The sequence below is a fragment of the Triticum aestivum genome, chromosome 1D, assembly GCF_018294505.1.
Source record: "Triticum aestivum cultivar Chinese Spring chromosome 1D, IWGSC CS RefSeq v2.1, whole genome shotgun sequence".
Lineage (NCBI taxonomy): Eukaryota > Viridiplantae > Streptophyta > Magnoliopsida > Poales > Poaceae > Triticum > Triticum aestivum.
Genome location: NC_057796.1, coordinates 53180555 through 53193858, shown reverse-complemented (window position 1 = coordinate 53193858; position 13304 = coordinate 53180555). Strand labels below are relative to the sequence as shown.

At 44.9% G+C, this 13304-nt stretch overlaps 1 protein-coding gene across 14 annotated transcripts; it reads right to left on the bottom strand.

The window, feature by feature from the left end:
* Positions 1 to 3008: 3008 nt before the first annotated feature.
* Positions 3009 to 13099, bottom strand: LOC123180241 (protein Rf1, mitochondrial). Of its 14 annotated transcripts, none has more exons than XM_044592225.1 (7): positions 9997 to 13099; positions 6883 to 7003; positions 6576 to 6770; positions 6435 to 6472; positions 5176 to 6081; positions 3319 to 4539; positions 3009 to 3217 (listed from the first exon to the last, which is right to left on the bottom strand). In XM_044592225.1, exon 1 carries the CDS (start codon positions 13026 to 13028, stop codon positions 10590 to 10592), a length of 2439 nt encoding a protein of 812 aa, XP_044448160.1. In that variant the 5' UTR covers positions 13029 to 13099; the 3' UTR covers positions 3009 to 3217; positions 3319 to 4539; positions 5176 to 6081; positions 6435 to 6472; positions 6576 to 6770; positions 6883 to 7003; positions 9997 to 10589. The 14 variants fall into 14 exon arrangements, 12 of the variants coding, with proteins under 12 accessions (XP_044448160.1, XP_044448163.1, XP_044448167.1 ...); XM_044592228.1 differs by having other exon boundaries at positions 3337 to 4539; XM_044592232.1 differs by having other exon boundaries at positions 3009 to 3640; positions 4412 to 4539.
* Between the last annotated feature and the right edge of the window lie 205 nt (positions 13100 to 13304).

Below are 13304 nucleotides of genomic sequence, written 5' to 3'. Positions count from 1 at the left end.
TAATCAAAGATGGTTAAGTTTCCTGACCATAGACATGTGTTGTCATTTGATCAATGGGATCACATCATTAGAGAATGATGTGATGGACAAGACCCATCCGTTAGCTTATGATCGTTTAGTTTTATTGCTATTGCTTTCTTCATGACTTATACATATCCCTCTGACTATGAGATTATGCAACTCCCGAATACCGGAGGAACACTTTGTGTGCTATCAAACGTCACAACGTAACTGGGTGATTATAAAGATGCTCTACAGGTGTCTCCGATGGTGTTTGTTGAGTTGGCATAGATCAAGATTAGGATTTGTCACTCCGAGTATCGGAGAGGTATCTCTGGGCCCTCTCGGTAATGCACATCACTATAAGCCTTGCAAGCAATGTGACTAATGAGTTAGTTACGGGATGATGCATTACGGAACGAGTAAAGAGACTTGCCGGTAACGAGATTGCTCTAGGTATGAAGATACCGACATCGAATCTCGGGCAAGTAACATACCGATGGCAAAGGGAATGATGTATGTTGTTATGCGGTTTGACCGATAAAAATCTTCGTAGAATATGTAGGAGCCAATATGAGCATCCAGGTTCTGCTATTGGTTATTGACCGGAGATGTGTCTCGGTCATGTCTACATAGTTCTCGAACCTGTAGGGTCCACACGCTTAACGTTCAATGATGATTTGTATTATGAGTGATTTGATGACCGAAGTTTGTTTGGAGTCCCGGATGAGATCACGGACATGACGAGGAGTCTCGAAATGGTCGAGAGGTAAAGATTGATATATTGGAAGGTTATATACGGACATCGGAATGGTTCCGATAAGGTTTGGGGATTTATCGGAGTACCGTGAGGCTATCGGAACCCCCCGGGAAAGTTATCGGGCCTAATGGGCCATAGTGGAAGGGAGGAGGCAGGCCACAGGAGGTGGGGCGCGCCCCCCTTGCCCCAATCCGAATTGGACAAGGGGAGGGGGTGCGGCCCCCCTCTTTCCTTCTCCCTCTCCCTCCTTTCCACTTTCCCCCTCTCCGTTGGAAGGAAAGGGGGGCGGAATCCTACTAGGTTTGGAGTCCTAGTAGGACTCCCCCCCTGGCGTGCCTCCGCCTTGACCGGCATCCTCCTCCCCCCTCCTTTATATACGTGGGCAGGGGGGCACCCCAAAGTACAACAGACAATCTCTTAGCCGTGTGCGGTGCCCCCCTCCACAGTTTAACACCTCGGTCATATCATCGTAGTGCTTAGGCGAAGCCCTGCGCCGGTAAATTCATCATCAGCGTCGCCACGCCGTCATGCTGACGGAACTCTCCCTCGTCCTCAACTGGATCAAGAGTTCGAGGGACGTCATCGTGCTGAATGTGTGCTGAACACGGAGGTGACGTACGTTCGGTACTTGGATCGGTTGGATCGTGAAGACGTTCAACTACATCAACCGCGTTACTAAACGCTTCCGCTTTCGGTCTACGAGGGTACGTGGACACACTCTCCCGTCTCGTTGCTATGCATCTCCTAGATAGATCTTGTGTGATCATAGGAATTTTTTTGAATTACTACGTTCCCCAACAGAGGACACCCAACGTGGCCTCAACACACGCATCCAGGGAGCATCACATGATCATGGCGACACGGTTACATCATTAGTTACAAAGTTCTTCGGAGGGGACGCTATTGGCCCATCTTTTATCCCCGAGGAGTCACAACCATACGCCTACAATTACGCATCAGGTTCGCAACAAGGATTCGAGACTCCACCACCTACGTAGGAGTCGCAGACACAGGAAGCCGAACTGGAGTACGAACGCGGTCTTCGTGTAACTCGACCACCTAATCGCTAGTCGCTTTCCGGTCCTAAGGAAAGGCCAGGCGGCCGTCGTCGACTAGGGTGATTCATCTATCCACGTGTGCGGCCCATTGCATCTACATATGTCAGTATCAGACTTTCTGATTTAAACATCTATGTATGCTGAAATAAAAATGCACTAGTCGACAACAATGTTTCCCGCCTATATCTTAATTTTGGCTTATGAATACTGTGCGACCATTGCCCATCTTAGACATTGAAAATATATATTTTCGCGCAACCCTTTCCCCTCAGTATTTTCCCGCCAACTCTTTCCCTCCATATGTTCCCGCCACCTGTTTCCCGCCAACCCCTTCCCGCCATATCTTCCCGCCACCCGTTTCCCGCCAACACTTTCCCGCCATACCGCAGTCGTTCTTTCCCGCCATTTTCTCCTCTCTACTTATAAAACCCCCTTCACACGGAGGTGGATAAGCAGTCCAATGTACTGTAGTCGAGATGTCCGATTATCCTTTTGATCGTAGTTTTCACCCTGGGATGAGCAGATGTCTTCTGAGGTTAGCCACCATTTTAGGATGGACAATAGGATAGTTCCATGGGACAAACTCACCGGTAGTGACACACCATAATGAATGAGTTGGCTCACGAACTACGTACGTCTGGGTGGCCTGAAAGGACCTATGAGGAGGTACGTAAAGAACTTCTTAGGTTGCATGAAAGGTGGAAGAAGGTAGTGGAGCTGAAGAGTGAAACTTTCAGAAGGACTGCAGCAAAGAATCCATATTTATGGACTGACGACAGCGAGACGAAGATGATATCTTCATGCCGCCGCTTCCGGGTTCTGCATCGTCGAAGGGCAAGAGTTCTGCATCGTCCAAGGGAAAGAGTTATGCATCCTCAAAGGGCAAGAGTTCTGCATCGTCCAAGGGTAAGAGTTCTGCATCCTCGAAGGGCAAGAGTTCTGCATCGACGGAGGATGACGATGATGCCTTCATGTAGTTTTTAAGCTATATTTTTAGTTTTCAAGTCCAGTTCTACCGTTTAATTCAGATGTACTTGCATTATTAGTTTGTACTGTCTTATTGTAGGGCATTATGTTCTATCTTAATTTCATGATGTAGTTTTTGCATAACGTTTGATAATTAGTTTGTATTATTAAAGTTTTTCCGGTGGGGAGAGAAGGAAAGAAGGAAAAATTGGCGGGAAAGAAAATGACGGAAATAATTTTTGGCGGGCAAAAAATGGCGGCAAGAAAATGCCACATTTTATGCCAAAACTATATTTTTTTTCTTTACGACACGGTACAACTGAAATTAGATACATCCTTGGCCTCACGAGCCCTTTCTTTTTTTCTCTGTCTCTCTGCCTCACGAGCCTCCTTTCACTGTCGTTCCTACTCCTCCACACGACGAGCCTCTTCCCTGTTTTAATCATGCAGTACTTTAATCAGTGTCGTCTGTGTATGAATCAGTACACAAGACGTCAAAGTTTAGGCGGGAATCTGATTCCAGAGCATCGTAACTTGTGGCAGAAAGCAAACCAAGGCATCGGATTCCCGCACGTGGGAATCTGTCCCGTTGGCCGCAGCAATCAGCGTCTTTGGCCGCAGTAATCAGCGTCGTCTGCAACAGCCGAGGCTGTGGGAGCGCATGCACCAGCTACAGTCCTGCCACCTCATGTAGTGGCGGCATGGCCCGCCTGCTGGGCCCGTGTGTAGCTGTAGCTGTCGGCCTGGGAGCGGCAGCGGCAGCGGCGGCCGCCTTGTTGAGTGGCGGCTGGGCCCACCTGGCCTGGCCCGTTGGAATTGTAGCCAACATTTCTGGTTTTCTAATTAGTGGGGTGTACTGGACAAAAAAAGAATAGTATGATTCCCAGTTTGATCAGAAAAGTAGAAGATCAATATGTGTATTACAACAGGAGAAAACATGCATTTAGTATGACAAGGCAGCTTATAACAAACAGAGACATCACTTGGCATTCCACACCCTTTTCATTTCCAATTTCAAATCCCCACCTAATATTTTCTCCAGAAAATTCCCATAAAAATCCACCACTTATCTTATTATTGAAGGCGAGGTGTGAGACAGATCTAATTCTCCTCTTATATTACATCATTCCTTGCAGTTTGAGGGAATTTTTTGTCTCCAGTAAGAGCAAATTAAGCATATACTACTGAGAAACAAGAGTCCATGCTATAATGAAGAACAAAACTTACTAACCTGAAAGTAGCCACATATGGTAAATTCCACGTCCAATGGAAAAATTAAATAATCATCTTATTAGCTATATATAGATTGGACCCAATGCCCAGAATTTAGCAGACAAAATAGTGTAGTTCAACAATTGTAACTATAGTTCATATTAATAATGTAATGCCCAGAATAAAAATTAATCAACCACCATCACGGTCCAAACCTCATAATTCCATCTTCACATTTTCAATGTCAAAGCATGGACTGCACAAACAAATCACTGCTGTCTAAATTCAGCATTCATTGCACAAGAAAATTAAGAAGCACATGGAGAGATAAGAGAAGATGAAGCACATGGAGAGATAAGAGAAGATAACCAATTCGAGAACAGTTGGATGCCGACAAAATCATCAAAGAGTGTACCCAGTGCATGGTCCATCTCAACCCTCAACGAAGAACCACCAAGCATACTTCAACAACCAAGAAACATGTGACCAACTGAAGTTGTGTCAACAGAAGCTAGAGGTAGGAATCGACACCAAGATCAGTACCTGCAAAACAACACATAAAACATAGTGTCAATAGCTTGTAAATCTCATTAATTTTGGCCTGGAAGCATCACAATGGAAGTGTCAAATAAATAATGCTTAGTAAATAAAATTGTTAACAAAGACATATTTAGCTACATCAAACAGTACCAACGGAAGTACATGCTGCTGCTCTCGTCGGACCTTTCCTCACACCGCACATACAGAACTACACCGTGTATCATTACATCAAATTTCCAAGGGAACACGGCAAGTGCTACAAATTCTGGATGAAGGTCATTTCCTGTTCTAGTTAAACTTGGATGTATGGATGGATGATAGAGCCCCAATAATCATTTCTAGACTTGCATCTATTTGAAAGTAAATTAGACCGGTATGATGGAGTGAAATAACAGGAAGGAAATGGAACAGGTGACATGGCACACAGAGTGATCTCAGGTGCATGTTGTATAGCTTGATTGGGTTGCTGCTACCTCCAGATCCATGCTGAAGGTTCTATTTTCCAAATTGTCTCATTTCTTAGAAAATAACCATATTCAAATATTTATCCAACGAATTTCTGAAATTTGCAAGTTGTGACTTGAAACTGATAGCTAGCTGACCCAAGAATACATAGGAAGTAAGATGTATTGTAGATACCTAGTGGATGAGTGCGTCATCGTGGATGAAGTGGCTGATTTTTCTTCGAACTCAATGTATCCACCGTCCCAGATCTCACAGCTTCAGAAGAAACTCGTGCGACGATCTCAAATGATTCCGGGGTAGACTCTCCAACCTTCAAATGAGTTCACTGTTAATGGGTGTGAAAGACCAGATAATAAACTAAAACGCCGAGGCACCATTCGTCAGTATACTGATCTACAAAGCATACAACTAAAAAATGAAAATTAATCTGACTTTATAAAGCACAAATAAAGAACTCTTCAGGTAGTACTAAATCAAATTTAATTGTTATCAACCCAGTAAGGTTTTCCATGAATTGTACACCACATACTTTGGATCAGATTTCATTTTTACCACTATCTATAAAAAATGAAAAATAACACCACATACTGCATTGCTGTACAATATACATGGGCTCCAGTAATCATTTATTTGCATTGAAAATAAAGAGCATCTTGCTATCAGAATAAAAGGGGGATGCACTTCTATAGTAACAAGAACAAAACATAGGATTGTTCTAGAATACAATATCAGAAGAAGTATCATTCTACCATTTAGAGAAAAAAATCAATAAGTAAAATCCCAGTACATGGAACTTACCAGGGAGGAGTCGCTTCAGATTTGTCGCTCTGACTTCTCGTCACACAGCCAATAATAAAATAGGAAAAGGAATACACAAACAGACAAAACATAATGATATGCCACAAAAAATCTAACCTATCTTCTGAACAATCAAACGATCACAAAAATAAAAAGAAAAGGAGCCTCACCCCATGGTCGCGGCCGAGCAACCACTACACGGACAGCACCTCGATCTTGCCTGTCGTCAGGTAGTTGGCCCACTCCAATGCCCCAGAACGATCAGCACGATCCACAAAAACCCTACAAAATCAACAAGTTCAAGGATGAGGGAAAGATAAAGCTAAAATCTTCAGTTAAGGCATACTTCCATTCTTTTAACAGTATATCAAGTGGTAGCTCGCTTAGGTAGCTATCGTTCCTGTAAAGAGCAAGCACGTGGCCAGTGAAATCTATAGTGTCATCACTCAATTCATGTTTCCTAGAAACAAATAACAAAGAACAAATAAGATTACTTGAAAGAAAATGTTCTGCAACTCTTATCAATTTTCTCAAAAGAGAGTAAATTATTAAGCCAATCCCTACTTATGAAAAAATGAAAAAGAACCAGTGTAATGCTGAAGATGAATGTGCTCTTGACTAACAATGAGACTTACAGTTGGGCAGCACTTGACCAACTAAGGCTCGGATAGAACTGCAATAAAGACACAGGGGGGAAGCGGCAGTCAGAATTTTGCAGATATCTATTGTTGGAACCATTGGAGGAACAAGGAGAAACTCACTAAAAGGGGACTGACCGGGAAGCAGATTGGGCACTCATCGAGGTCAGGCCTGGGGTCGTCGGACCTCGAGGATGAGCTGGCGCAGCTTCTTGAGGTCGACGTCTGGGTGCGGGTAAGCCTCTGCGGCGCCGTGTTTTACAGGACGAACGCGCGATTCACACCCAAATCAGCCAGGAAAATCACAGAAAGCCATGAACGTGTTCGCTCTATCTATATCCAAAAGTAACAGTTAGTTTGGATGGGAAACGAGAAAGAAGGGAATGCAGATTAACAAGCAGCCCAACATGGCTCATGTGCCGCCCAAGATCGAGCTTGAAATTACCTGACGGCTGACTCGACTCGGCGTCCCTTGGCCTACCCTCTGAACAATTCCCTGCTGTGCTCCTCTCGTACCCAAGAGCAGCCTCCACCCCTGCTCCTCTCATGGTGGCGATTGAGGTCGCCTACAAAAACCAAAGCAAGACCACTAAATAAATTTTAAAACATATAATGTGAAGGGGGGACAATGGCCAACATACAGATCCCAAATGGCCCAAGCAAAAGCTCCAAGAGGACTTTCATTCATGATTAGACAAAATATAAAGACATTTTTAACCCAAAAAACTTTCCAGCTGATAAATTTACTTGACACTCTCATTTTAAGCAACATGTGAGGGATCTGTACTGCACTAATGCATCATGTGATTCTAATAACCAATGTGGCAGTTAATATTAACAGCAGCAGCTTAAAAGAGATTGATGACCAGTGAACTAAATAGCAAAGAGGATCATAACAAAGGGCCTGCTCTGACCAAAATAGATAGCACAATTTGGCAATCTGTTTTAATGACAACTCTTTGCAATCCCGTGGAGGATCGAAGTTGGTCTTTGAAGAAGCATCTGGCAAAAGCTAACATGCTTACTAACAAGACAAACAGGACGACGGTATCTTGTTAACCACATGAATAAAACTGCCAATAGCTACAGGCAGTGGAGAAAAAGGACAATCGTGTAATACATATAGTATATACAACTAGAAAGGCAAAACAAACCCAATTATAAATCAATCCAAGTAGGCTTAGGGTGGTTGAGTTCATCACCAAAAGAAGACATAAATCCCAAGTCCAGGTGGATCTTCACTCACATCAACACAATAGAGAAATAGAACAGAAAGAAGAACACTGTACAGTAAATAAGGAAAATTTGTGTATTTGTAGCATAGCAAAAGAGGGCTCAGTTTTGTCTTCGATCTTCAAGCCCAACACTCACATCTCATGCTGCATAATATATCCATCGCAATGTAAACGAACTGCCCTGGTTATCGCTCATCAGAGTGACCATCCGAGGAGCAGAACATCGAACATTACCGATGAATTGAACAGGCTGCAAGAGAGGTAAGGGTGAGCTCTAATTTAGTACCCACAGGCCACAACAGTCTTGATTGCTCAAGACATGCTTATTTCAGCCAGAGTCATCATCATCGTCCCCCTTTTTTTTTTTACCGAAAAGGAGGTTCTACCCCCGGCCTTTGCCCACCAAGCAACATGAGCCTGATATTCATACATACATACATACAGGCGTCAGGCGTGCACACATCCACCCATCCATCAGCCTTTGCCCGCCAAGCAAAAGGAGGTTCTACCCCCCGCCTTTGCCCACCAAGCAACATGACCCTGACATCCATACACACATACAGGCGTGCACACATCCATCCATCCATCAGCCTCAAGAGCTACTCATACTGGCTTCGACCAACCAAACCTCCCGGTGCGTACCGCGTACAACGCATCAGACAACACCGCACGGTTCCCAGCCCACGCCACGACCGAATCCAAGGCACGTGGTGGGGCTTGTCCAGCACGACCATGAGCTGGGACTGCAGGAGCAGCCAGACCTGCTACTCGTCGTCGCAGGCGAGGGCGGGGAGCCGGGAGAGGTCACGCCCACCACGCGGTCCCTAAAGACCTCGTTGGCGCACCCGGCACCGTGGCGGCTGCCCGAGCCCGGGCCTCTATGCCGGCGGCGGCGCGGCGCGGATGGGCGCCCTGGCCCGCGAAACGGAGGGATCCAAGGGCTGAGCCTCCACATGGCCCCTGTCCCGGCAACGGGCACCTCGCCTCCCGTGCGCTCCTGAGATTGAAATCGAGTAGATCGGGGGAGATGACGCTGGATGATAGGTGGAGCTTGGGACGGGAGGTGAAGCACGAGCGGCGGCGGCGGGAACCCTAACTGGGAGGGGAGAATGAAAGAATGGCTGGGAGAGAGAGGTGCGAGGGGTGCGGGCGTTTTGTTTCTGTCCTCCTCGACACAGTAAAACTTGCGAACGTGGCACTCGCGAGCCGGCGCCCTTGATGCGCAGCTTATTATTTTTGATGGAAAGGATGGGGCCAAGGGCAAGGACTGAGCCACCATAATTTGTGACCCTTGAAAGATTAAAAAACAGGGGAAAGAAATGAGAAGAACATGATCTCACAGAGATGATACTCTCAGATGCCAGATGAAAGATAAATTAAGCAAAACTGTATCCGAATGATGTATGAAAGAGTAGGTCAACAAAGTACAGTTTACAGTACAATTTCAGATTAAAGATAAATTAAGCAAAACTGTATCCGAATGATATATGAAAGAGTAGGTGAAGTAAGTCCAGTTTAAATTCAATAAACAGAACAAGCAAATCCTCCAGTCCAATGACATGCAAATGCATGTGCATACGAAACTCTATCCTCATCACAGCAGAGAACGATTTGGATAGTAAGCTAAAAGGATATTGGGCACATAAACACATTCTTCCTTTTGAGATACCTAGAAAGGAAATATGAAAGGTAATGCTGCTTTTGTTCAGCTTAATCGTGTCAAGCATAGATGCATTCGGTTGTTGAAACCACTTGACTATATGAATACCACAAACTATGCACACAGAGGAAAATAGATCTCGCTACAAGAATAGTAAAGGAGAGCTTTGAATCGTTTCCCCAAGAAGTGTGAAATTTCACATGTACATATGAAAACAAATTGATCAGCAAGGGCCATTCAGACATGGTATTAACTTGTTATATATGGATCTGTGTTATCTAGGAATTTACATGACCATCAACTCAGGGAGCGGATTGGCAGGAACAGAGTGGCCAATGAATCTGATAGCCCGGCTTCTTTCAATTCAGATCATGCAGAAATGGGTTCATTGCGGCGGCTGTTTTTGAAAAACTCAACCTCACCTCATTCAGATCACTATTAGTAATTACTAAACTTGCTTGAAGTACAAAAAAAAGCATAGGAATTTGAAGGAAAGAGGACTGTACACAGGCTTTATAAAAGAGTCCAGCCATAAAAATATTCAAACCATAAAAAACGGTAGTGCTACAACTAAAGCTGAATTTGAAGGAACGTCATTAATTTTCATGGTAGTGCTACAACTAAAGCTGTATACAAAAATGCAAATAAAAAAAGACCATTATACCTTGCTCATTCTTGTCTTCTCTTACAGCAATTTTTCATTCATCATAAACTGGAGGATGTACAGGAGATTGAATGAAGGTTCAGAGTTCATATACACACGTTTCAATAGCTCGAGTTTTGGTTCAGGTAGTATAATCATTAAAATCTCTCCATCATTGCAAGTTGTTGGTGCTGGAGGTTCAGAGAAAACCAAATAGCTTGATAACGTAAAATAGTCCATCGATTTCATTATAATTGCCCTCAGCCCAAAATGCACTAGATATGCTCAGGTTGAGAGAACTCGAAATAGCCTGATACAGGAGCAAGAGCTCGATAAACTCAGTGTTAGCATCCACCGTGAATTGCTCCTGAATATTAGTAAATTTTCACCATTAGCAAACGCATCACGCACTAGTCAGCCCTTGCATAGAGACGGCTTGCAGAATAGGAACAATGCCCATAGGATGCACGCCTGGCAGCTAAGCACCGGCCCAGAACACCATAGTGGCACCATCACCCAGCTCAATCTTCATGAGCGCATGGAAGAGACACTTATCCACATCGTTGAGAGGGAACTCCGAAACATGACAAGGCTTATCTGCCAAGTCCAGTGCATCAAATGGTTCCATCGAAAAATTGGTACTTTGCAGGGAGCAATTGTATTTGTTCCCGATATTTCCCTTTCCCTGAAAAGAGAGACAACAACAACGAACTAGTTGAAGCTTCAAGCGAGATGCTCTTCCCATCAACTTTAGACATGTATTCTCCGGCCTTGACTATCTCCCCCTTTTCCAATAACATTCTAATGATATCATTTATAAGACGAGAGCTGAGAGCACAATCACTCTTCTCCATTGATGAAAACATATCTTCAGCTTCTTCCACTGATCCCTCTTTTAGAAGATTTCTTATCATGATTCCATACGTGGAAGCATTAGGTACCAACCCAGTGGTTGATATAGCAGCAAACAACTTGTTAGCTTCTTCTCTTCTCTGAACCTTGTACATTGCATTAATCATGGAATTGAGTATTGCAATATCGAACTTCACATTCAGTGCACCTAATTTTTGGAAAAGGGCGATTGCTTCATTGGTGCAATCATTTCTACAAAGTCCTCTAATAAATATGTCGTATGTATGCATGCTCACAGGTGTTCCACTTCCGATCATCTCATGGAGCATTTTCTTTGCAGCAACTGTTCTCCCAGCATGAAATAATCCATCCAGTATGATGTTATATGTAACAGTTGTAGGTTTAACTTCCATATGGGACATTTCTCTGAACAGATTCAACCCATCATCAATCCTTCCACTTTTACAGTATCCACTGACAAGTGTGTTATACGTAATGACATCGGGCTCAATGCCAGCTGATACCATGGCATCAAGTACTCCGCATGCTTTCTCCATCTCACCGACTAAGCAATATCCGTCAATTAGCGTAGTAAATGTAATGACATCAGGTTTCTCACCTATGTCTGTAACCAAGTCAAAGATATGGTGTGCATCCACAACCCTTCCTTCATTGCATAGGTTGTCCATTATTGAATTGAAGAATGCAATGTTTGGACGAAGCATACCTTTATTCATCATTTCATTAACCAACTCCTTTGCTTTTACCAAAACACCATGTGTACATAAGCCCTGAACTAGGGAGTGGTAAACAACTGTGTTCGGTTGTACTCCCCTACCAATCATCTGACTGAACTTACCCATAGCATCAGCCAGTCTACCCATTTTGCAAAGTGCAGATACTAGAGTTGAATAGGTGAATACATCCGGACTCAGTCCTTGTCCCCGCATTTTATTAAGTATGATCATAGCTTCATCCATCATTCCTTGTTTAGCATATGCATCAATTAATATGTTGAAAACTTGGCAGTTGGCTACAATACCGTCGCCTACCATTGAATTAAAGAGATTCATCATATCAGCAAAGCTTCCTTCATTGGCATACCCATGAAGAAGAATAGTGTAGGAGATGATATCAGGCTTGTGGCCCCTTGCAGCCATGGAAAAGAAAATTTCTGCAGCTTCTTTGCTTTTTCCATGCTTGCAAAGGGAGGCCATGAATGAGTTCCAAGTGACAATATTTGGTATAAGGCCCCTGCTTGTCATTTCTCTGAACATTTTAGTCGCCTCTTTCCACCGGCCCAAAGTGGAATATCCATGGATCATGCTAGTATATGTCACCGTATCCGGTCGAACACTGTTATCAACCATCTGCCGAAGGAACAACTCTGCCTTGTCCATTGCTCCAGCCTTGCACAGTGCATCAATAATCGAGCTATACGTCACCACATCAGGCACAACCCCTTGCCGCATCATTTCATGGAATAGATTGCATGCCTTGCCTACTTCGCCTTCCTTAAAGAAGCCGTGGATGAGCGTTCTATATGACAGAACGCCGGGGGAGCAATCATCTCCCTTTGCCATCACCTGGAGCAGGCCGAGTGCTTGCTGGCTCCTGCTGTCGTCACATAAACTCTTTAGAACTATGTTGTATGAGAAGGAATTAGGCACACAGCCGAGGACGGACGTCCTATGAAGCAGCACGTTCACAGCTTCATCTGCCCGTTTTGCACAGCAGAGGCACTTGAGGAGGGTGCTGGCGACGACCTCATTTGTATTGAGGCCGGTCCTTAGGAGGCGGCCGAAATAGGCAAGCCCTAGGTCTGGACGACGCACGTGGCAGCAGCAGTTCATCAGGATGCCGTAGGTGTAGATTGTGGGCGGCGCCACCCGCCGGCCGGCTTCTTCTCGGCATACGCGGTTGAAGAGCGTGAGGGCAAGGGAGGGGCCGTCTCTGCAGGCGTCGGTGTCTCGCGCACGGGCAAGACCGGCGAGGAAGCCGTTCAGGGCTTGCCCGGGGACCGGAGTGGACTGCCGCAGCAATTGGTCGAACAGGTGGTGTGCGTCTTGTGGGGTGAGCGTCCCGGCGCGGACGCGCTCTGTGGCAGCGGCAAAGGCGGCGTGCGGAGACCAGGAGCGTGAGGGCGGCGAGGTGGGAGTGAAGGAGGAGGTGCGACGGCGGAGGAGGTGGAGGCAGGACATCGGCGTGGAGAAGGAGGAGCGGCGAGGGAGGCGGAACGGGCTCTGTGCGCGTACTGGACTGGACTGCTATAGCTTGCTTTGCTTCTGGAGGCAGATCAGACTGTCATATACTACCACTCCTATATTTTTCTATCACGCAAAGATCTTATATTTTTTGATGCAAATCTATATGTATGATTTCAAATTGCAAATATAAATAATTTAACTGATACTTGTAGTCAAGATTTAAGATTATGACTGAAGGCATGTGCAAAGCATCACTTTATGATGCGGAGG

Coding starts and splice junctions, on each gene's coding strand:
- LOC123180241 (XM_044592223.1), bottom strand. CDS start 13,028: ATGTCCTGCCTCCACCTCCTCCGCCGTCGCACCTCCTCCTTCACTCCC.